Raw genomic sequence first — 26,637 nt, forward strand, 5'->3', positions numbered from 1 at the left:
GGCTACAGAAAGTTGAATAATTTAAAATGAGGCAAGGAAATTCAAGATTTGCCTTTAATTTTTTATAAAATAGCCTCATTAGGAAATAACCTCAAGAATAACACTAGCAATGTGTTCCTTTGAGCAGAACGACAAAAACCAGGCACTAGAAACCTCACAATCTGGAAGAGGGGGATTGAGATTCCCCTAAACACAGGATCAAAAGATTTATAATTAGAAGGGACCATATCTAACCTAAGTATCTAATTTTTCAGATGGGCAAATAACTTAAGAAACTAAGCTCACCCGAACCCCAATGGTATATGCACACATTAACAATACTAAAATTAAAATAATGGAAATATCACATAATATAAAATTAATGGAATATTTTAAATATTTTCTGCTTTTCAAATAGTTTTCTGAAATCACAGGCTACAAAACTATTTTCATATTTTAAAGTGAATACCGGCCTAATCCTTTAGATATTAACTTCTTATTTTTCTCCTGTCATTTAAAGTAAATATACTCAGAACTAACTTCAAATCTTCAAGAAAATCAAATAAAAACAAAAAAGCTGATGAAAACCAAACCAAAAAATAACCATGATATAATGAATACTTCACTATACCCAATCTGAGCTTCTTAAAACTGACCAGAGTACAGACGTGTAAGAGGGAGGAGCAGACAGAACTATGCTGTTACCACTCCAAGGAAGGGGAACCAAACCTCTCAAAGCAGACCATTCCTTTATGACCTTGGCAAGTCACAGTCTATTAGGTCCTCAGCTTCTCATCTGTAAAACTGGCAGGAGCAAGGGGCAGGGGCAAAGAGATGTTGTTAGACTAGAGGACCTCTAAGAGCCCTTCCAGTTCCAAATCTACAATCCATGGACTACAAGCTTGATCCTAGAGATGAGGAAAACCACTTACAGGTTCTCAATCCTTGACCACAAGCAGAATGGCTCTGCAGGAAAACACTACAAGCTGGAAGCAGCACTGAAATTCAATATCCATGGCTTTTAGTTAATCAGGATTTACAACTTATTTCAGCAACATTATCGTACCATAGCTTTGTTCTCTGAAGCTGTCCATGACTCTCCTTTTAGGTTATGGTCATTCTTCTCATAGTCAACTACACTCATTTTCTTGCCCATCATTCAGTGTGCGTGTGTGTGTGTGTGTGTGTGTGTGTGTGTGTGTGTGTGTGTGTGTGTGTACGTACACTGAATATAGACAAGGTGACTTTTGGCAACACTCATGAGTTAATAAAGATGCTTTCTGAACCTGAAATAATTTTGTTAGGTTTCACTGGTTTTAAAGTACAATTTCCACAGCAATGTTCACACTCACAGTGAAGGGTCCACAAAACACAAGAGTCTTCAGAATATAAAAAATACAAATAATAGAAAAGAAAGACTTATAGCTGACATTTGTCTTTTAGCATTCTAAAACTCAGTAACTTTTTAAATAAATGTACCATATTTAAAGACACTCAGGATAAAAAGACAGAAATTAAACTATTCCTGCCCTCAAGGAGATTACATATTTTAAGGAGAAGCGAATATGTTCACAGATAAGTAAACATGAAAGATATAAAACATAATACTAAAAATTTTCTAGAGGGAGAAAGAACAATCTGAACTGTACTTTGAAGGAAACTATAGGGTTCTAAATTTACAAAATTACTTTGAATACATAATCAAACTCCCACCTATCTTTCCAGTCTTATTTGACCTTCTTCCTTCTTGCCCATTACTTTCTCTATTTTCTAATCCATACTTAACCAGGACCCACTTCCTTAACTCATTAACTTTATCCACAATTGTGAATTTACAATTCACATACACTGAATAAACTCTAGCCAAAATTACCATGGTCAAAATTTACTTATTTCAAGGTCCTTAGACAACATTTCTTCCATGAATCACACTGATCAGACTGAAATGATCCTTCCATGAATATTACTGGCCTATCTGTTTTAGCATTCCTAATGACCTAGTACATTTCACCTTCCATTATAGTTATTGACTTATCACTTAACCGGATCTTAAACTCCCTGAGAGCAGTTACTACAATAACTGTATCATTGTATATTGAGCACATCACATTGTGCTTTAGAACACAAATGATACAGTGGAAAGAACACTGCATAGGAGTCATCAAGCCTGAGACTGAATCATGGCTTTCTTAGCTACTAGCTATCTGACTTGTGGGCATGTTTCTTCATATTTATAAGCAAATGTTTCCACTTCAGAAAAGTAAAGGGGTTGTATACTAGATAATCACTTTCTACCTTAAAATCCTATCGCATACAAAACATTTGCTGAATTTTAAATTTTGAATCTTTCTATAAAATCAGGAAACATGGTTTGTTTTTTTCAATTTTCTCTTTTCAAAGATTCTTAAACACTAATTAATTGATGACATAAATACACCAATTAATGACACTAACACATAAAAAAATACATTCATTAAGAATTTAACAGCTGAAAATGTTTCATTCAATGTCTATTAGGCAATTTAAAGTCCAATTTTACATGCTGTAGTTATATCTTTATAAGCAGAAATAATAAAACGAAGGAAAACTCTGAAAATTATTCAAATGTGATCATGTATTTTTAAATATCAGCAAGGTTATAAAAATGAAAACATTAATTTAAAATCAACAACGCCTGAAAAACTGATTTTAATATAAATGTTAAAAATTTTATATTTGAACACATACCAAGAAGTGGGGACATGTTCTGAAAGATTCTAAGCAGCTCTGGTGTAAGACACGGACTGTTCTCCAATGTCACTAACCTAGAAAAGGATAAAGTAAAATGTAAAAGTCATTTTCCTTTCTCTTAAACATTTTTTTTAAAACTGATAACAGATATAAACATAATTTCTTATCCCAGGAGTACTGAATATGACCCACAGCTGAAACACAGCACATAACGATGAGGAGAGAAATAATCTCCCTAAAAAAATTTCAAAATCCAAGAATGCCAATATACAAGTTATTTAATCTGCATGCACATAAGTACACACGTGCACAAACAGTAAAATGGCAGAAAAGGTGTTCCCCAAACCCATCAAAACTGATTTTTTTAAATACAAGATACTTCCTAATTTTGAGGATTATACCTTATCTTCTATAGGAAAAGATTCGTTTTATTCAAATATCTATCAGCAATGATATTGTACTAATAGAAGCAAAATAATTCTTGCTCTAGGTCAATCAACAGGGATAAGCACTTTAATTATAGTCACTGGTTTTTGTTGTAATAATATTATTGTTTAAAAAAATCTAAGCAGTAAACTGGCTAAGACTGTAATTACCAAATTATTTTCAAACCAATTAAATAGAACCCTTTTAAAGAGAACATACTAATTAGCAAAATGACCTTTATCATCTGTACTTTGTTTTTATGGTTTTTTGGTGATTTTTTTCTAATTCCAACTGGCAGTTTTTATCAATTCCCTGCTGATATCTCAGTATTTCCAAAACTTCTCTCAGACCCTTCTCTGCAATTTATAAATTTAAGATTTGCTTAGAGTCCTGACAAGGAAACTGTCTACGATGATACAACTAGTATGTGTCACAGGCAAGACTTGATCCTAGGTATTCCTGACACTAAAATTAACTATCCACTATGTTATACTGTCTCTCTTTTCATTAAAAGTAAATATATCTTATGTAAAATTATGAAAAAGATGGCTATAGAATAACAATTATTCTATAGTAAGAATTAATAGAGGGATGCTAGCTGGGCAGCACTCTATCTTACAATAACTCAAGTAGTAAGAACCATGCCTAAAAAACATGAAGATCTGGGGTATATACAGATGAAAGCTTTTTTACTTTTAATCTGAAGCTGAATAAATAAGAACAAGATACCAAAGACACAATGGCTTCAAGATTTTAAAGAAAGAGAAAAAATTCTGAAAGATTTAACAATTTTCATCAATGTAATGATCAACTATACTCCAGAGTACCTATGATAAAACATGCTTCCCATCTCTTGGCAAAGAGATGATGGACTAAAAGTACAAAATAAAGCAAAGTTTTAGATATGATCAATGTATGGATTTGGCTTCCCTAACTGGTATTATTGGGTAAAGGGAGATGGGGAAAGTAGGTGGGAGGGAAGAATTGGGATGCAGTGAGAGACTAGAAATAGTGATGCTAAAAACAATGAAAGAATAAGTGACAATGAAGTATTTTTTAAATGCACAGAAGAAAGGAGGATTCAGAAGGAAACACAGACAAGTAGGGAAGCTTTGGAGCAACATGATGAACTGATTACATATTTCCAAAAAAACCACACTATGTGTAATAGAGATTTGAAGTTTCATGGGCAATCCTCTTTCTGTTCTTTGAATAGGGAAATGTTCTTATTTTTTGGTATTTTTCAACTTCAGAATAATAGGAAAATTTTTTTAAAAAATAAGCTAGCAAGAAACACTATAGAATCTCCATTCCAGAACAACTTTTAAAACTGAATGGGCCAAATATTGCCACTATTCTGACCAAAGGTGACATCTGATTCTAAATCAAATCACCCTTTCAAAAGTTATTTTTTCACTGTTGTTTAATATAAAGTCATTCAGACACTAAAATAATTTGATCTCTGGGATGGGTTTTCAAAAATCAAAAATACTAATAAGCTAATGATGTTAAGCAATTTATCTTAATAAATATAAACTTAAGAATTCTAAGCACAATCTCTAGGCTGAATGTAATTCTTAACTAACATGTTTGGTGGCAAATCGTGCAAGTAACGTTTTTCTCTAAGAGAAGACAATGGACAAATTATATTACTTGTTGAAACAGAAACCATTTAGAAGGAGAAAATTCAGTTTCCTATTTATTTTAACAGCAAATTACCCACTAATCTAAGTTTTTGCTCTGAATATACTTGGTGTTGGACTCACTGTCTTGGTAGTGCATAAACACAATTAGAATAATTAGACATTTGAAAGAGTTTTAATGCAAAACAAACACTATTTTTTTAAACTTAGAATTATGAAAACAGAAATTCATATTTGAGACCTTTATTTTCCACATCTTTCCTCTTTTCAAAAAGGTCTGGTGTTAAAAAAATATATCACAGGAAGTAGAAATGTGACCTCGTACTTTTCTCAGCTGCTAATGTTACCAAAAGTTCAAACACATTGATATTTTACACTCTTCTTTGTGTTACTGCTTCACTTCAATTCACATAATTCTACTAACTTTACCTGTTTCAGATATTGAAAAATACAGAGGCTTCTATTCTTTGTTTTCAAAGGTTCTATTTTTACTTAACCTTTCATCAGAGAAACAAACAAAAGCTTGTCACATGACTCCTGACAAAGGAGAAATCTGAATGATGAAATACAGGACAACTGTATTCAACACTACTACCTACAATATGTCCAAATCCATAACGAAACTAATGTAACTTATTAAAATAATTACTGGGCCATTGACTTGGAAACAAATGAAATCAATGGAGAAACTTTAAAGCAAAAAACATATAACATCCTTTTTCAAAAAATGAAAATAATAAACTTGTTTGAAAACCTAAAACAAGAATGTATTTTCATACAAGTATAATACATGGTCAAAATCAACAAAAATTTGTGTAGGAAGAATTAACCTAACTAGCACCTACGACAAGTGTGACAAATTGAGTTATTCAGACAGTAACAAAAACATATCATAATATGTAATAAAAAAATTATCTTATTAAATTAAAACTTTTGATTTAGCTCTATATATCATAGAAACTAAAGTATGGTTTGATTTTCTTCAGCACACACAAAAAAAAAGTCAAATGAAAAGAGGGTGGAAAAGGTTACTCATTTTTATCTGATTTGTTCTACCATGTAGTCAACTCCTTCTAAAGAAAATGTAACAGGAACAGACTAATTATAGGCAATAAAGTTGCACTTCTACATCACCTTTTAACAAAGCAGCTACCAAATTATAAGATTTAAAGACTATATTTTAAGTAGATCTTTATCTCTCTCTTTTGCATAATTCCCATATTAGACAAATATAATGAAATATAAAAACTTAGATGATACCAGATAAGAAAAGAAGGGAATTTCCAGTCCCTGTACCTGAAAGACAAGTCATCAATTATAACATAAAGAATATTATAACTTTTTAGTGTACCTCATGGAAAACACCAAACGTATACACAGAACTGCCTATGAATGAATTAACACTATGAAGAATTTATCCACTAGAAGTACAGTTTACAGAGTAATATATACTACAAGTCCTTACTTAATAGTTTCAGCTTGAAATAATCCCTCCCTCATCAACATGCTATCCCATCACATTCTAACTTGTATTATAGTGGCATAAATGTCTTTTCATGAATTGCTGGACATGTACATAAATGACCAAAAAGACTACAGATGATTTTCTCAATGATCCATTTAGGATTAACATGAAGCAAGGTATTAAATGGAGTAAAAAAATGTTTCCTAAATGTGTTGACCAGTATCACTGGGTTTTGAACACAGACCAAACAGAAGGATTTCCTACTGTGAAAAGTTCTGATTCAAAGAAAACATCATAGCAATTGCATTAGAAATTCTCTTTAGTGAATCTATACAATGCAAAAGAGAATGGTCTAACAAACCACACTGGGCAAACAAAGCAGATGAAAACGGCATACTGCCAAGACTATAACATGCAGCAGTGCATCAAATTGATGTCTCAATATGTCTATCTCTAACAGGCACTCCAGATGATCAATGAGCTGTGTCCTGACTCTGGTCAAAAGAAAAGATTGATATCAAATTCATATGGCAAATTTAACGGATGCTTTGAATGTTCCCAGACTACTCATTTCACCAAAAGCTTATCTCTAACAACTACGTCTCTGCAAATCAGGGAACACCAAGAATTTAGAAGAATCAAAATTACGGATACCTCAAAGGGCAACGGAAAGACCTATGATCAAAAAGTTTTACAACTTTGCCAAAAACAATTTGCACAGGTGACCAACGGCATTTAAAATCATTAAAGGAAACAGTATCAAGATTATGGAAATGCAAATTAAAATAACTCCAAGGTTCCACTTCATACCCATCAGATTAGTACAACTGACAAAAAAGGAAAATGGCAAATGCTGGAGGGGCTAAGGGGAAATAAGTACATTAACAAACTATTGGTATAAACTGGCCTGACCATTCTGGCAAGGAATTTGGGATCATGCCCAAAAATTTATTAAACTGGGCATACCCTTTGACTCAGAAATACCACTACTAGAGGTTTATTCTTTAAAGAGATCAAAGAAGGAAAAAAAGAACCTATATGTACAAAAATATGAATAGATCTTTTTGCGGTAGCAAAGAACTGACAACTAAGGTATGCCCATCAACTGGTGAATAGTTGAACAAATTATAATATATGAATGTGATGGAATGGTATAGTGCTGTGAGAAATGAAGGGGACCTTTTCAGAGGAAATCTGGAACTAATATGACTTGATGAAGAATGAAATCAGCAGAACAAGCAGTACAAGGGATACAATAACAACACTGTGAAGAGAAAGGACTTTAAAAGACTTAAGAACTCTGATCTATGTAATAACCCACCATGATTCCAGAGGACTCATGATGAAAAATGCTACACAGAGACGTGACAGACTCAGGGTACAGAGTGAGACATATTTTTTTGGACATGATAGGGGAAAGATCAGAATAAGACCAGAGTGTACGTAAGAAAGGAAAGTTCACTTGACACTGAAATGCCACTGGAGCATATTAACTCAAAGTCAACCACATGGATGGCTGCACTACTCCCAGTATTAACAAACATTATCTTTGTTACACATCCAAATACAAATTTCTGTTATTTATTTGTGGACTGAATTTTGTGAAGATTAGCATATAAACCATGAAATAAAAACATTCTATACATATTCCCCTCATCAAAGGGGTTGGTCTGAGTTCCTAAAGGCTATTTCAGTAGAGAGTAAACTAGTACACTCTATACCACACTGAAAAAGCTTTGCATTCAAACCCAGCAAGTGTGTGTGTGTACGTGTGTATATGTGTGTGCGTGTGGGTGGGGGAGGCTCGGGGAAGGTAGCACTATCACAGAGCTGTCAGCGTGACATAATGGCCAGCTATGCCCCCTTGCCACCTGCATGTTCTTGGGAAAATCAGCTAACCTCTCTGACTAGGTCTCAGGTTACTCATCTGTAAAATGAGGGAATTGAATGGTGCTAGTCTATGAGAATATAAAGCTGAAAAGTACTACTCTGAAACACAGGAAATATATCAAAATATGGCTACAGAAGTATGTATAAAAATACTATAATAGAGTTTAAATGATTTGAAAGAAAATTTTAAAATATTTAATAAAAAATGGAATGGCATGAGAATTTGATGAATCTGAATAGACAGGGAAATAGAAAAGAATATGAGCAAAGAAAAAGAAATGAATACTGGACAAGAATCAGGGCAGAAGGTGATACAGTCTGGCTGAAAAAAAAAGAATATGTTTTGAAAAGTTATAAAACAGTCTAAGTTTCAAAAAACTTAAGACTGAAAAAGTAGAAGTGACAAAGAAAATAATAACAATAAAACTTTTTTTAATGGAGAAAAATATAATTCAGAAGGAGACACTAACCAATAGGAAATTACTACAAAGTAGTAATATTTTTATAATGGAATATGCACTTTAAACACAAACTGGAATAGAAGTTCATAGTTTCAAATAAAATTCTCTTATTTCTTCCTTTTAAATTGGAATATCTGTGTTTATTGATGATTAAGGTCATAATAAAAAGGAAATTCAAAGGAAAAAAAAGCAGATTCACACCAGGTTGTGGTAGGCCAAGAACTCTAAAATAAGAAGTTTTATATTTTATTCAACACAAAGAGTACAACTAAAGGAAATTAACATTGTCAGACCTATGTATTATGATGATTACTTTGATAATATTGTGAAAAACTGGAAAAGTAGGAGACAGGAGAATAAGAAAATCATTAGAAGGCTATTATAATTAGTAGAAGTATGTGGAGTAGTGGGAGTATGAGTAGAAAGAGAGAAATAAAGAGACTGCATAGGTAAAATCAATAAAACTTAAGCAACTGAAAATATATGAGACATGGAACAGAAAAGTCAAGGTTAACTCAAGTTTGAAGTACAGATGATATCACCAATAGAATAGTGGTAATATTAACAAAATAGGGAAGTTATGAAGAGGAATCAGTTTACAGACAAAAAGGATGAGTTCTCGTTTTAACAAGCTGAATATGAATTGCACGTGGAATATCTACTGTGCAGCTAAGAAGTACAAGTGGACAGAGTGCTGGACCTAGAGTCAAGAAGATTTGAGTTCAAATCCAGCCTCAGTTACTAGCTGCATGACCTTGGAAAAATCATTTCATCTATATCTGCATCAGTTTCTTCAACTATAAAACTGGATAATAACTGCACTTACCTCTCAGAGTTGCTATGAGGATCAAATGAGATAATAATTGTAAAAGCATTTAACATAGTACCTGGCATACAGTAAATGCTATATAAATGTTAGCTACTATTTTTGGCTGTTCTTGTTATATTATCTTGTTATAATAGAACAAAGGATCACCAATTTGGAACATAAGGACACCACAGAGCTACTCTAGCTTCACGTAACAAATTAGGAAACTAAGTCCAAGAGAGATGAAAATTTATCCAAATGGCAGTATAAAATAATAGATTTGAGCTTGGTGGGGAAACCAAGAATGGACATACTGTCTGGAAATCATTCACTAAAGATTAATACTAGAAGTCATAAGTATCAAAGAGATTGTAAATAGAGAAAGAGAGAGGAGAGGATGGAGGCACCTTGAATGCTTCCCAACTCTGACGCCATCCACTTCCATCTAGAGCAGAGGGGGCAATACGGCAGTGGAGAGGATGGGGCCAAGACCTCCAAGAGCAAAATTAAGTTTCTTATTCTCACTATAAAATGTTGAAAATTACAGAATCCTAGCATACTCCTAAAAAGCAATTTAAACATGACAATATTTTCATGTATTTGTATGATTTATCTTTATAATTCAGATCAATCTCTCATTTTAAAGCTTTTATTTTTTTTTTACTATTTGATGCTTCTTCTTTATATGTAGTTTACATAATAATGGTTTAAAAATGTAATAGGTTGAACTTCCTTTACTTTTTAAAGTAAAATTCTCTGAGAAAATTTGCAGCATATAGTAAAAATTCTATTTCAATTCAAACATTTATTAAGCACATAGTATGTATAATGCACTGTTACATAGGCACAACAACAAAGGAGATTTTTGTAAGATTAAGATTAAATTAGAAAAAAATGCCCCAAAAAAGAAACATTAGTGACAAAGAAAACCTATCTTGTAACTGCCCTTTAGCAAATAGTTTGGAAACAACCAATTGTCCTTCTAAAATCATTAAACATCCCCTACCTAAGTTAAAAGAGCCTATGTTCAATAGGGACTGAAATAAGCTACACAGACACACAACTTACAGATACTTAGGTGGCTATCCTTTACTGATGTGATTCCTAAGAGGGCACACTCAAAAACAATGCTATCATCCTGCAGGTCCACTTCCTTTTTTGTCTCTCCTTGCCTTGTCTGGTCCTAAGGTGTTCATTTCCCCTGTTTTCCACAGCTTCTCTCACCTGCTCTGTTAGATAGCACTCAGGTAGCATTTCTCACTTGTCACTTGTCTCACTTTGTTGGTCTCTTCTAAATGCAAACTGAGTGTTACAGCTGCAACCTAGCAGCATAATCAAAAACTAAAATTCAAACTAGAAAGCTAATACTTAGAAACAGCATCAAACACAAGTTACCAGAAGACAATTTTTTCAAAGTCCAAGCTATTTGCCTAACAAACAAGTCAAAATCAACAGGTATTTAAGAATCTGTGGTATTTTGTGGAGTTGGATCCCAATTACATATCTTTTCTTTTCTTTCCTTTTACTCGCTAAATACAACCTCCCAGGTAAATTTTTCTTTTTTTCTTTTTTTGGCTAGGCAATGGGGTTAAGTGACTTGCCCAGGGTCACACAGCTACCAAATGTTATGCATCTGAGGCTGGATTTGAACTCAGGTCCTCCTGAATCTAGTGCCGGTACTTTATCCACTGCACTACCTAGCTGCCCCCTAGCTAAATTTTTCAAGCCTTTGTTAAAGAGATTTAACTATTAAGAGCTCAAAATCTGCCTTAGAAAGTTCTTTGGCTGTCTTTGCTCTAATCAGAATTATTGTTCTAATCAAAATTATCTGCATTCCCATTAGATAAAAGGAGATTGAGGAGAGAGGAGTCTTCTAATCAATCTAAAATATTCATCTGGTGGCCCGGGGCACACAGTTAACTGGCAAGGGCACCATGTGAGTGATTTTAAATTTCAAGGGACAATATCACACATGACATTTGTTGGATACAAGCTCAAGGTAGTTCACGGTTTCAGCATTACATCGAGTTACATTCTTTGTTTTTTGCTAAATTCTACTGTCAGCTACACTATAACTTCTCAAACTTTCTCATTTGCAACCTATCTTTCCACAGTTGTAATAAAAAGCAAGGACAGTGTGAAAAATCAATGTGGAACAGGCAATGAAGGGAGCAGTATCCAATCTGATTCCAAGGTTTAAGAGGTCATGCGGTGCTTGAGAGGTACACACATCCAATTAACAGTAACTATGGTTATTTAAGAATGTAAAAAATTTTTTCTTTTAATTTATGAGTATAATTTTTTCAAAATGTTTCTAAGTTGTTAGGATATAAATACCCATTAAATATATTGTTTGGACTTAATAAAAGGAATTTCTTTTGGTCTGGGGAAATTTGAAAAAATTATTGAGATACTAAGGAGCACAATGAACCAAAAAAGTTTGGGAACCTCCTTCCACAGAAAGAATGTTGTCTCTATTGTCAAACAGGGTCACTTTTTGGTTTGTCTTTAGTTAACTATCTCTCTCTGAAGAAATGGCTATGGTGTAAAAACAAAAGCTGTAGATAAGACTTTAAAACAAACACACATGTGGGGCAGCTAGGTGGCATGGTGGATAGAGCACTGGACCTGAAGTCAGGAGGACGTGAGTTCAAATCCAGCCTCAGACCAAAAACTTGACACTTACTAGCTGTGTAAACCTGGGCAAGTCACTTAACCCCAACTGCCTAAGAAGAAAAAAAAAGAAAGTCAAATAAAACACACACACACACACACACACACACACACACACACACACAATCATTTCCTCTGGGAACTCTGAATTAACAAATTAAAAGTAATGAGTGTTAATGAACTAGTAATTCAAGTTATATGTAAGGTAGTTTATTACAATTCCTGACTCTAACCAAAGCTAATAAACGTGTTCTAAATGGTCATATCATTTCTTCCTATCTTATTTATTTGAAGAGCCATTTTTAAATACTTAAGTTTATATATAACTTCCATACACTGAGAAATTCATTTTAAACATTTTTTTAAAAATTTGTGGAGTGGATATTTGTTAATCCTCCCAGGAAAGCAATATATGTCAACAATAAAAATTAAATGGTACTATGCCAGGAAAAAAAAACAAATCACTATTGGATCAAACCTGATGTTTCAGACATATCTCAGCACTCACTGGATTAAAGAAATTAAAAAATAACTTCTATATATCCAGTAAAATCACATTCCAACTTTGTTAACCTCTCATGAAAGACAATCTTTGCATTGAAGAATTTACTACAATCCCAATATACTCCCAAAATAGCAAATTCCACAGAGTAGCCAAAGGAGGAAGGCAGGAATAAAAGTAAAATTGAGACCCAGAGTTCTTCCTCTTACCATAATTCTAAACCATCTTCCAGAAGATAAACATGTGGTGGCTGGGAAACATCTGTACTCAGCTGAATAATTGGGAGCAGGAAAGGATACAGGTTCTTGCTGTCTGCTCCTAATCCCTAAAGGAAGAATAAATAAAATTTAAGATACTCTAAAATAAGAAAAAATAACCAAAAATTCCACACAAATCAACAACAATAATAAGAATCCTCCTAAAAGCCCACATATATTGAATAGGATATTCTTTAAGTTAGTCCTATTTACAAATACCAGTTATTATACCAAGTCAGTTCTCTTTTATTTTTTACAACTGGCAAATAAGTGTGCCAAAATTATTAGCATAATCTAATAACAATTAAAATAATGTACCCACACTTGGATATACTTAGGTGTTGGGAGCTTTCAAATGTATAATTTTTTTAACTCACTTTTTTGTTACTGGCTAAGTATGCAATTTGCTATTTTCTCTCTCTACAACCTACACCTCTAAATAAAAGATTTCAATTGCCTAGAACAGGAAGGAGCGAGCATGGAATATCTTTAACAAGTACAGACTGCAACTAGTTTCAACATGAAGAGAAGTATTAGTTCCTCTGTTTCAGAGAACTTATGTTATTTTTTCACGGTCACTTGACTAGTAATAATCAGATGTGAGATTTAAAATCAAATATTCCCTAATTCTCAAGTCTACACACTAACCACTGCCATGCCACTTGTCAAGAATAAGAAACCATCAACTAAAAATTCTGCTTGTTTAATTGGACTGAATGAGTCAACTATGCATCATGATTTATAATCTTGTAATTCACAAAGAAGCCCAAGGGAAATAAAGTTTGAAACTCTCACTTTCTATCATAATTTCTTTAATAGAAGATTGACTGAAGTGAAGGGGATGGAAATTAAACTACTATTATATTATATGTATAAAAATGGATGGTTTTCATGTTAAAGAATCTTGCTATTTTCTTCAGATGAAATATGTTTAAATATCACAGATTTTTAAGGAAAAGATAAACAGTAATAAAGTGATCTGAGCAGGAAATATAATAAATTTTAAAAGTTACCCAATGTCAAGATTCTGAAGAAAAGGCACCACAATTTTTAATGGAATAAAACTGTAGTAAAATAGTATTAAGAAAAAAAATCCTAATTTACATTATATAGCAGGTGAAACATGACTTGCCCAAGCAATTTTAATGTACTTGGTCATTTGGGTCACATCTCAGAGTTGGCAAAGTAAGTTACAGAATAACTGTTAAACAGAATAACTGTTAATATTCCATTTTAAAAAAAATTATGGAATCAATTTTCCTGTTCAAATCCAAAAGGACTCAATCAAGTAAAATCTAAAATTTTCAAAGTCTTGAAAGGAGATGAAACTATGACTCCCATTACAGATAAAAGAAGAAAATTTGTTAACAAATAGAAGGTTGACACCATTTCATGGATGAGGAAATTTTTATCCACTGTAAAAGAACACAATCCCTCAAGTTCAGGTGGCACACGGTTAGCTGACGTAAAAAGTTGAGTGCCTCTCTGAACGAAAAGAGAGGAGGGCTTCAACACAAGTTATCCATCACTTAAAAGAATTGGTCCAATGTTAGGTACACAATTACAGAAATGTAGAATATGCCCAATTTGAACATACTGGAGGGCACAGAGATATAATTCAGGAATCCGTCTAAAAGACAACTACACTCCAAAACACAAAGATATTGTGGTAGCATAAATGAACAAAGATTCTTCAAACTACAAAGCAATGATGATATTTTATGAAAATTAACATTTAAATGAGATCTTTATTTTTAAAAAAAGTATTTTTAAAAGAAAAAATGAGACATCATTTGAAAAATGAACTTTTACAAAAACTAAGGACATCACAATGACCACACATACCAACTTGGCTTATCAAAAGAAAAGAATCATATATTCTTTCAAATTTGCAAGTGTATTTTTATCATAGTTGAGCTCAAAAAATTTTAAATTAAAAATGAGTTTTTAAAATCAAGCCCTTTCAATAACAATGGAGATTATTCAGGCATTTATATCAACAAATATGAATCTAACAATGATTACTTTTATAGTGAATACTATTAGGTTCCCAATAACAGGTGAACTATAAAAGATATGAGTTTTTCACAGCATTAAAAGTTAGATGATTTAAAGTAGATTCCTGTGAAGAGAAATCTCAAAGTTTACAAAAAACTACTCAACTGAAAACATAATTAATGTGTATAATTTAGAATATTTCTATCTGTTGGGATTTATTCTAATATTTGTCAGTCTCATTTTCCCATTCATGTACAATTATGTTAAGACAACAATGGTTTGCTCATGATTTAATAATATGGTATACTTCACTACTCTTTCTATATGTAATTAAAGCAACACAAAAATCTGATCTACCTAACAGAAAATTCAATTTTAGGAAAGTTAGAGTTTCCTAATTAGTTTCATAATTTGGTATTACCTGCAGAGCCAATCACAAGGGAGAACAAGCTATTCTCTTACCCTTAAGATCATGGAATCATAAATTCAGAGCCAAGAAGGGCCTTAAATGCCATCAAGTCCAACTCCTCTATTTAACAATGAGAAAACTGAGGTGTAGAGAGTTTAAGCACCTTGCCCATGTAGTCAGTGGCCAAGGCAAGATTTGAACCCAGGTTGTCTGACTCTGCTATACTAAATTACACCAACTCTTCCTTCATCATGGATGAAAGTGATTCCAAATTCTCAAGATGATAGCCTCAGAGTAAAAACACTCCTCAGAAGTCATAAGCCAAGCCGAACGCATGCTGAAGAAAGACTTGGTGGCAGACGCATGCCTGTGGTCTGAGGATCTGCTGAGCTAAGCTTAGAATGTTCCCAGAAGTTGGGCCTTGTATGACGTCTCTTCGGAATCACATCCTGACCCATTAGCACGCAACATGCCATGGTGAAGACGATACCCACAAATCCTTGAAGTTTGATATAGCGCAAAAAAAATGAAGTATTTGAAGTCCCTCTCTCCAAACCTCTGCTTCTCATCTAATAATGGTTGACTATCTATCTTAAAGCTAGTGAATAAAATTTTTAATGCTACATAATGTAAACTATTAGTAGTTTTATAGAAAACACCTTGATGTTACACTAACAAAAAACAATAGTGCTAGGAACTAATAATAGGTATTATTAACATATGGTTTTCTATTTTAACAGTACAAGATCAGATACTTTTTTGCCATATGTATAGAAGTGAAACAATAAAATTCAAAAGAAAAGGTAAGTCTTGTTTTAAGAAAACTCAACTGATAAGACAGTACCATTTTTAAAAATATATTTTGAGCCTTTTTCAGATATTTCACGGAAATAAAGAGATATCTAATCTAGATAATGAGATGAGGAATAGAGGCAGTATGGTATGGTGAATAGGGCAATAGACTTAGAGTCGGGAGGCCCTGTACCTCTGACATGTAGTAGCTGTGTGACCCTTGGCAAATCACTTAACCTCTCTGTGGTTTTACCCTCTGTAAATTGGAGGTGGGGGGCTACACCTGATGGCTTCAAGTGTCCCTTCCAACTCTAAGACATCCCAGATGTTATTAATGGCTGAAGATGGTTAAATAACCATGTTAAATAGTGGTATGGCAAGATCCACTGTCTACTGCATAACGATTTAGCTTACTAATGCAAAAAAGAAACAAAATAAAGAGCCTAAAATATAACATTCAAGAGAAATGTGAACATTTGGACTGGTAATGAAGCATACAAGCATATATGAAAGGCCAGGAAAAAGTACAGGAATATCAGAAGAACAAAGAGCACTTACTATATCCCTGCCCATAGGGAAAGCAGAAGAAAATTTAAAAAAAAATTGGAGAAATAAGATTAATTTCACTTGCTTTCACTCTTTCTCTCTCTTCCAGACAGTCTTCCCCATCAATTCCCACTCTAGCTTCCCACCCACCCTCTCAAACTATTTTTTATGCTACGAGGAATAATTTTGAGGCTGGCCATAGGTGGCAAATCTTGTTTTGAGAATTTAGACACAATTTCTCCACTGCATGAAAGTATTACAATTCAAACTACTAGTCTCCAGGAGTTTGGGACCCAGTGGGTAATGGTATCTTTACTTTTTTGTCCTATTGTCCACAATTGAGAAAGAAAAAAAGAGCACAAGGATTTAATCTGAAGGAAGAGAAGATAAGAACCTAAACAGAAGGACTGAAGCAAAAGAAATGAATAAAGTAACTTGCTAAGTAAAACAAACTGGTAAAAACAAATAAGAAACTACATGAGAAAAGGAAAAGGAAGTAGAGCTGACTATAAAGTTGCTTAGACAAATGAAAGGAAGTTGGGAATAGCTCTCAAGTCGATAAGAAGTGATTAAAATCTGTAAAGGCCCTACTGAGCAACTGGCTTGCTACTTTTAAGTTTAAAAAAACAAGGTCTGCAGGGACTTGAATTGAGTATGTGGGGTGTGCATTTCTCACAGCCAAGTGACTGCTATCTATGCTCCAAATATAAGATGGTCTCCCTCTGAGGAGAGGAGATGAAGGCACCTAAGGAACAGCGCTCCAAGACGCAAGATAATTATTACCATTAAGTGGCTCTTTTTTTTTAAAAAAAAAAAGGAAAGAAAAGGAGCTTAACTGGGGGAGGGGAGGAAGACTGAGGAGAAGGGAGTGGGGAATGAAATCTGAAGTGGCAGACAAACTTGACCTCTGTCAAGAAGTAGAAAAATGACTCATAGAGGGGTTAAGGGAAAGTAATATACAACCAGACACTTCAAGGTTAAAATGGGGGGGGGGAGAAAAAGAGAGAAACAAAGAAGGAAACGTGACTCTTTCTCAAAAGGAGAAAGTGGGAAGCTCTGAAGAAGAAGCAGTGGTTTGTCCTCCAAGGATGGTAAATTAGAAACACGTAAGCTTTTAGGTGAATAGTATTCAATTAATAAGTGCCTACTGTGTGCCCACTCTGTGCTCAGCACTAGGGGTACAAATAAGAAAGTCTCTCCTCTCAGAGAGTTTACAATTGAAGGGGAAAGACAGAACACAAAAGGAAGGTGAAAGGCAAGGGGGAAGAGGCGGGGGAAGAAGGGTGCATCATCTTCCGTGGAGGCAAAACCAAGCAGAAGCACTGATGGAAAATGGAGTTGTAATTGGTAACTACCTTCTCAGAGTTACTAAGGTGCCATTTGTCAGTTTGATAACAATATGGGCCCATTACCTTTCATGAGACATGTATACAAGACATAATAGAGAATCTCCCACAACTTATTAACATGATTACTACTGACTTCTGACATAAGCACAAATGATGCTGCCAGAAGGAAACTAGAAAGTAATGGTGAATATGACAAAGTGTTGAGCAAGAAAGTAAAGAACCGCAGGGACACAGCTTGTTTACTTCCTTGTTGCTCCTTGAAAGGGACGCAAAAGGGAAAAACTGATCTGAGATATGAGCAGCTAACGAAGAAGACAGTTTTCGCAAATAGAATTTATATTTCTACACCAGGGATTTAAAACACAGAAAAGCATATTTCTGACCAGGGATGGAGTTCACATAACCAAGGATAGTAAAGATGTGCTTGCCTAGAGTCTTTCAATTCAAATCAAAAGGGCTTTCAAATAAAAAGAATAGAGAGAGAGAGAAAATTCCCTACATATAACCTACCAAGCAAGATATAGTGATATAATGAAGAAAGAAAAATAGCACCTGAGACACCTACAGGTTCTTAAGAGGCAAAATCCCAAGAAGGGAGCCAGCAGCAAAATCTATGTTTTCTTTACCTATTACCTTGGTGTACTTGAAATGAGAGAACATAAATGGTTAACAAGGAGCTGGTATTTAAGGTGGCAGTAAGATAGCAAATAGTTGTTCCTGAGGAATCAGTGAATTCTGAAAGATCATAGAGAACAACAGATACACTTACCCAAGAATAGAGAATAATATTAATAGTAAAAATTATTATTACAACAATTAACATTTAAATAGCACCTATTATGTGCCAGGCACTATGCTAAGTGTTTTACAATTATTATCTCATCGGATCCTCACAATAACCCTGGGAAGTGGGTGCTACTATTATCTGAATTTTGACTGTGGAGGAAACTAAGGCAGATAGAGATTATGCGACTTGCCTGGGGTCACACAGCTAACAGGTAGCTAAGGGCAAATTTGAAACTCAGGTCTTCCTGACTCCAAGCCCAGCACTCTATCCACTGTGAGAAAGTCAAACATGTCAATTTTCAAAAAGGGAAGCAAAGAATCTGCAAATTAAAATTAACTACCGATAATTGGAGAAGGAACACCTAGAAAAGGAAGAATTGATTGGAAAGGGTCAACATGACTTCAACTAGAATCAGCTATGCTACATTTGTAATCATTTCCTTTTTTGACAGGGTTAGTAATCAATCAGTAAGTAATAATTAAGCACCTACTCATACCAGGAACGGTGTTTAAGTGCTAAGGATATAAATACAAAAAGCAAAACAATACCTGCACTTAATGAGCTTCCATTTCAAAAGGGAAGACGAGACATAAAAATATATAACATAATTTAACAAATACATACATATGTGTGCTTATATACATATGTGTATACACATATACACAAAAGTAGTTAAATACAAGATAGTTTACAAGATCAGAGGAATGTCAAAGATACAATTTCTCAGATTTTATTTAGCAAATCATTTGATAATATTTCATGAGAGCCTTATGGACAAGTTGGAGAAATAAGAGCTAAATCATACTACAGAACTGTATGTATCTGAAATTAACTGAATGGCCAGACTCAAAGAATGGTTTGTTAATGGTTCAACAACATTTTGGCATGAGTTCTGCAGCAAAATGCACTGGATAAAACTGTAACTTGGATAAAGGTATAGATCGCACGCTTGCTTATCAAATCTGTAAAGGACATAAAGTTGGAAGGGACAGCTAACACATTGAATGGCAGAGTCACAATCCAAAAAGACAAGCTAGAGCAATGGGCTTAATCCAGTAAGGTGAAATTCAATTTGGAAAAATGTCAAGTCTTACACTTGGTTTCAAAAACTCAGCTTCACAAGTACAGCAAGAATGATCAGAGAAATCTGTCTGGAAAAGCTCTAGCAGTCTGAGTGAACAGCAAGCTCAATACTGTTCTGCAGTGTGCTGTGGCAGCCCAAAATCTAATATGACCTTGGTCTGCATTTACAGAAGCATAGTTTCCAGGAATAAGGAGGTAATGGTCCCATTGTTCTCTACCAGGATCAGACCATACCTAATGTATTGTGTTCAGTTCTTAGCATCAAAATTTATGAAAGATATTGAACAGCTAGCAAGTATCCAATAGACAACAGCCAGGACTGGGAAAGGGTCTTGAATCCATATCAAATGAGAATCAACTGATGACGCTTGTTATGTTTAACCTGGAGAAAAGAAGACAAGGGGAGAGACATGACAATTGTCTTCAAGTATCTGAAGGACTCTAATTTGGTAGAAGAATTAGACTTGATCTGTGTGGTCCCACAAAGAAGAATCAGTAGCACTGCATGAAAGTTACAAAAAAGGCATTACATAAACTTGACATCAGAGATAATTTCCAAACAATTAAACCTATGTAGAATATGCTGCCTCAAAAGGTGGTAAACTCTCCACAGAAATCTGCAGGCAGAGATTTGATGACCACTTGTCAGGTATATTAGGATTAGGTGGGGGATAAGAACCCCTCAAACTCTAAAATTAAGTAATTCTGTTAAACCACTCTCTTCCACACTCGAAAGTCAGAAATGATTTTCTAATTACCAAATAAAAAATACACTTTGTTGATGTTGTTTAGTTGCATTCTGCCCTTTTCCACCCACTCAGATTAACCATCCATTGTCACAAAAATTTAAAAAGTTAAGCATTGTATTCCAACCAAACTGGCCTTCTTACTGTTAGTCCCAACTGATATTCAATTATCTCATTTTGGCCTCTGCACATGCTGTCCCTCCACTAATTACTTCCCCAATATGTTCATGTTTTCTATACTCTACACTTCAAAACCATCCTCTGAGTTCAATTATTCCTAGTCTCAGAATACAAGGTAGCCTTTTTTCTGACAAGGCTAAGCCTTCCACGTGGGTCCATCATATCAACTCTTTGCATGTCCTTCTGGAGTTTTCCCCATGAGATCAGACTACTTATCACTTACTTATCTTTAATCTTTCACTGTCTGCACCAGATTTAATTCCTTGATTCTGCCATTCCCCCAAATGAGAATATAAACCTCTCATCCCCATTACAATAAGCTTAAAAATGGAACAGTCTATACCCACTGCTTCTACTCCCCTCACCACTAATTCAATACTTCCTACTTAATTTTTCTTTAAATGTTATTTTGATAACTTCTTCTCTAAAGTATATTATCAATTCGTAATCCTCTCCCTCCCAAAAGAACTCACCTTTGTAACAAAAAAGTACAGTTCTGCATTTAATCCTCAAGTCATTTAATGTAACATTTATTTTAAAATTCTGTAATTCACATTATGCCCACATCGCTAACTCCTCTAACATCAGAACTCCTAGAATGAAATGGCCTTTCTCAGTTCTCCCTGACCATCTTATAGCATGACAGTGCATTCTACTTCCTTCTGAAAACTGGTACTATTCTGTATTGGTCTGCCTGACAATTCATTCAAAATCTCTTCTGTTAGTTCATCTTTGCTTGCTGTTCCTTTTGCTACATCTTTTTCTGCATTTTCTCTCATGGTGAACTCATCTGATGACAGAGGTCAACTTATAAACTCTATGTAGATGATCTCTAAATTTACATATCCCAACTTCACATCTCTCTAAACTCCTTCCAATTTCATCAGGTCTTATGTGTTTATTTACCATCTCTACACATAAGACACTCAGATCTACATATGTGGTTGTACTCTATTGAAGTTCCAGTCCACTATCACCAATTATCTATTGGACATTTCTAACTGGACATCCCATAGGTATGAGAGCTTAACACAGCGCCTAGCACAGAATAAGTGCTTAAGAAATGTTGACTGAGGGGCAGCTAGGTGGCAGAGTAGACAGAGCACCAGCCCTGGAGTTAGAAGGACCCCACTTCAAATCCAGTCTCAGACATATAACACTCACAAGCTGTGTGGCTGTAGGCAAGTCACTTAATCCCAATTGCCTTACCAAAAAAGAAAAAAAGAAAGAAATGTTGACTGATTGTTTGACTGACAGATATTACAAAGTCAATATGTCCAAAACAGAACTCGGTATTTCTGCCAAATCTACTCCTCTTCCAAACTTCCCTATCACTGTCAAGGATACTACCATATTTTCAGGTTCAAAACTTCCGTATCAGTCTTACTACCTTTTACTCTCATGCTACATAACCACTCACCTGCCAAATCTATCATTTCCACCTTCACATCTCTTGTATCTATCCTTTAGGCCTTCATTATTCCTCACCTACAACACCACAATAGCTTCCTAATTGACCTTCCCGGATCCTCTTCTATCCATTTCATCTTTCACACAGTTGTCAAAGTAATTTTCCCTAAAACTAAGATCTACCCATGTTACTCCCTTCATCAAAAACTCCACTGGCTCCCTATTACCTCTATAATCAAACATACTCCTCTGTTTGCCATGTTAATCCCTTCACAACTCAGGATTCATTTACCTTTCTAATCTTTTTACACAGTACTCCCCTTAATGTAGCCTATAATCCACCTAAATTGTCTTTCTTTCTGTTCCACACACTACACTCAAGGTCTCTGGTTTGTGCCTTTCTATTGGCTGTCCCCTACGCAGAGAATACATTCCTTCCCTCCCCTCTCACACACCTACCTTGTGTAGTCCCTTGTTTCCTTCCATTGCCATCTGATTTTGTTCCTCACCAGCTGACAGTGCTTGCCACACAACAAATATCTTATTTTTTAAAATATATTATTTCCAGTCAATTACAGAAAAATATAAGCTCCTTGGTGACAGATACTGTTTCAACTGCATCTTTGTATGCCCAGCACCTGGCTCATAGTAGGAGCTTGATAAATGGTGGACTGCTGGGCAACTCCACCTGAGCATCCTATCAGTATTACAGACTTAACATATCCGATGAAAATTTCATCATCATCTTCTTCTCAATAAAAACTAGCCCTACCTCCAAAGTTTACAATTTCTGTCTGGGTCTACAATTAAATAAAAGAGAAATAGAGTAGATTGGATTTTATTTTGCAAAACTCTAAAGCTCCTCCCTAGCAGCAAAACCATCTTTTTAATATCAGTATTTTCTTGGTATACAATCAGTACTGCTAGGAATCATGGAACATCATAATCTCTTAAGAAACAAAACTACTGTGAAGGACTACACAATGGGGTGTTAATATGTCTAGGATGTTGTTGTTGTTGTTGTTGTTGTTGTTGTTCATGACCAAACAAGAAATAAAGAAATTCATACAAGATAAAATTCACAATTTGGATTACCTAAAATTAAAAAGCTTTTTGGGGTTTTTTTTTTCTAATATTTGAACTAAGCAATGGGGTTAAGTGAATTGCCCAGAGTCACACAGCTGATAAGTGTTATGTGTCTGAGGCCGGATTTGAACTCAGGTCCTCCTGAATCCAGGGCCAGTGCTCTATCCACTGCGCCACCTAGCTGACCCCGAAAAGCTTTCTGACAAACAAAACCAACGCATCTAATTTTAGAAGAGAAGAAGGTAAATGGGGAAAAAATCTTTGCACAAAGTTTCTCTGATAACGATATATAAAGATAATTTCTAAGATATATAGGCAACTGAGTCAAATTTATAAGAACCATTCCTCAATTTACAAATGGTCAAAGGTAATTTTGAAAGGAAGAAATCCAAGCTATATATAGTTATATTAAAAATGCTCTAAATCACTAGTAATTAGAGAAATGCAAATTAAAACAACTCTGAAGCACCTTACTCCCATTAGATTGGTAATGCTGACAAAAATGGAAAATGGAAAATGTTGGAGGGGATATGGGAAAACAGATACATTAATGAAATATTGCTGGAGCTGTGAATCTGTTCAGTCGCTCGAGAAAGCAATTTGAAACCATGCCCAAAAAGCAATTAAAACTGTGAATACCTTTTGATAAAGCAAAACCTCTGCTTGGTCTATTCCTCAAAGATATCAAAGATAGACAAAAAGGACTCATATGTACAAAAATTACTCATAGCAACTGTTTTTATTACTGCAAAGAATCAGAAATTGAGTGGTTGCCTATCAATTGAGGAATGGCTGAACAAAGTATGGTATATGAATGTGCTGGAATATTACTCAGCTGTAAGAAATGCTTAAGGGAATAGTTTCAGAGAAACCTTGGAAGACTTAGGCAAATTTATGCAAAATGAAGCAGAACCAGGAGAACAATGAATAAAAAAGACAAACAACTTTGAAAGACTTAAGAACTCTGATCAAAATAATGAAAAACCACAATTCTAGAGGATGCATAACGAAACAAGCTACACAGCTCCTGACAGAGAGGTGACAGGCTCAAAGTGCAGATTGAGACTTTTTTTTTAGATGTGGTCAATAGGGTTTTTTACTTGACTATCTATACATGTGTGTAACAGGTACTGTTTTTCTTGCTTTCTGGAGGCATCGTAGAGGTGAGGAAGAACTAAATTCTTGTCAAGAAAGAATACAGACTTGAAAACAATAAAACTAAAATATTAAAAATTAAAGTTATGTAATGGTAAATTTAGATTATTGACTAGAATAAAGATATAATTGCTTCATAAAAAGAAGTGTCATATCAGAAACAGTTTTTCATCTGTAGCTCAGTAAGTAAAGTAGCAATGGGTCAACTTAATATAAATTATGAATGATAACAGTGCAACAGAAAAAAAAGTAAAGGTCTACAGTGAGAAACTGTAACAGTCTGCTGAAAAACCTTTTTTAATTACTCACAACAAAATGTTGGAAAAGGATTTCATAAATGGAGATTGGGAATGGCTATAACAATTCCTACTTTTTGCTCATGGTGTACAACTAAAAGAAACAGGACTCTTGGCAATATGATAAATGAAAAGAACAATGGACTTGTGGTAACAGTACTTCAGTTTCACTCTCAACTCCACTATTTCCTAGGCAAGTGACTCAAGGTAAATAACATCATTTCTCTCAATCTCACTTTCTTTCTCTGTAAAAAAGGGAGTATCATTTACCTCTTGATTTTTAGAATAATAAAATCAAAAGACATATTTTGAAGATATTGAAATGTTATAAAAATGTCTGCTTTATTTTTTTTGGAAAAGCAGTTCACACCAAGATGGGATATGGATAAGCGAGGTAGAAGGGAACACAGAGGTTATTTAGTTCAACTTCCTCATTTATTTAGGCTCGAATCCCAGTGTTCTAATATATTCTAGCAGTGTAACCATAAGAGCAAGCAACATAAATTTTTATGACCCTTACAGTTTCATGGGGATAATATTTGTACCATCTACCTCAAAAGGTTTATATGTATGGGTTATCATTGATTTGTTCATTTAACAAGCATAAAAAGTATAAAACATATCAAAACGATTAAAGGTAGGATAAGTATTTTCCCCAACTTAATACCAGTCTTCTTCCTTGTCATTTTCATCCTTCCACCTCTGGGAACACACCAGTTACTTACCCTTAAGAGTCTTTCTTTATATAAACCCTGGCAACCATTAGAAACTTCCTCTCCTCCCAGAGAGCAAGACCTAGGCTAGAGCCTTTCTAAAAGACTACTTTCCTGTGAGGCACTGAGGTATGCTCAAAGAGAAAGATATTTGCCCCACCCTATAAACAGCAACCTAGGATATCTAGAATGAAATGAAACCTGACAACGCCACTTTATATGATTCTGGTTCTCCTACCTCTACGAACATTACTTTTGCCTTTTTTTTTTTTCTGGCTAGGCAGTGGGGTTAAGTGACTTGGCCAGGGTCACACAGCTAGTAAGTGTTATGTGTCTGAGGTCACATTTGAACTCAGGTCCTCCTGAATCCAGGGCCAGTGCGCCACCTAACTGCCCCACTTCTGACTCCTTTTAGTACTTTTTTCTGCTGGATACTAAATACAGCATGCTCACGCTCACACATTACATATGTAGGTGTGAATATGTGTATATACACACATATATACATACTAATATTGTTTCTACTTATTCTCTTTCCATTCATTCAGTGATTCTCTTCATAAATATTATCTATTCCACAGTTCCAGCTTTTACTGTTACAAAAACACTTTCCTATATCTGATATTTCTCCAAAGCTCCAAGTCCACAATTCCACAATTAGGCATCACCTCAAATCAAATACAACATGTCTAAATATAAATTCATTGCATTCCCTTCCACATTCTCCAAAATCACTATTCTGAACTGGCAATTTCTACAACGATTCTTTCGGTCAAACAGGTGTGATAGATACCTCAGTGATCTTTGTCTCCTCCTTTCCCCAAAAACAATCAGTTAGTGAGATTAGCTAATATTTTTATATTTAAGTAGAAAAGTCATAATTATATATTGGATAGGAGAAGGGAAAGAATGACTTTGAAGAAAAAGCTTTGATGAAACTGAATAAAAGTCCAAACAAATGAAATTCAATTCCCATGGCCATGGTTTCCTATTACTTGGTGACTTCATGCCCAAAGTCAGAAGCATCTGATGAAGTGACCATACAAGCCCTGTGAAAATGCAATGGCAAAATGGTAAGTGAAAGGAGGAAAAGCTTCCCATCAGTCCCATGAAAATTGTGTAAAATGAATATGTGAATTGAAATTATCTTGGAAAAGCCACGTGTTTCACATTACAAAAGCATCAACTAATAAAACTGAGATGTCAAATTGTTTTTCAGTCATCACAAATAACATGAAATTTTATCCAAAAAA

The 26,637-nt window shown here is 34.5% G+C and overlaps 1 protein-coding gene across 1 annotated transcript in view; it reads right to left on the reverse strand.

Annotated features, from left to right (window-relative positions):
• Nucleotides 1–26,637, reverse strand: part of IPO11 (importin 11) — a 228,607-nt gene that overhangs the window by 106,864 nt on the left and 95,106 nt on the right. The window contains exons 21-22 of the mRNA XM_021007229.2: nucleotides 12,787–12,902; nucleotides 2,707–2,783 (exon numbers count right to left, since the gene is read on the reverse strand). Of these exons, the coding sequence (XP_020862888.1) occupies nucleotides 2,707–2,783; nucleotides 12,787–12,902 (193 nt within the window). The remainder of the gene's footprint in view (nucleotides 1–2,706; nucleotides 2,784–12,786; nucleotides 12,903–26,637) is intronic.

The sequence above is a fragment of the Phascolarctos cinereus genome, unplaced genomic scaffold (assembly GCF_003287225.1).
Source record: "Phascolarctos cinereus isolate Bilbo 61053 unplaced genomic scaffold, phaCin_HiC Scaffold_4;HRSCAF=312, whole genome shotgun sequence".
In the NCBI taxonomy this organism is placed as follows: Eukaryota; Metazoa; Chordata; class Mammalia; order Diprotodontia; family Phascolarctidae; genus Phascolarctos; species Phascolarctos cinereus.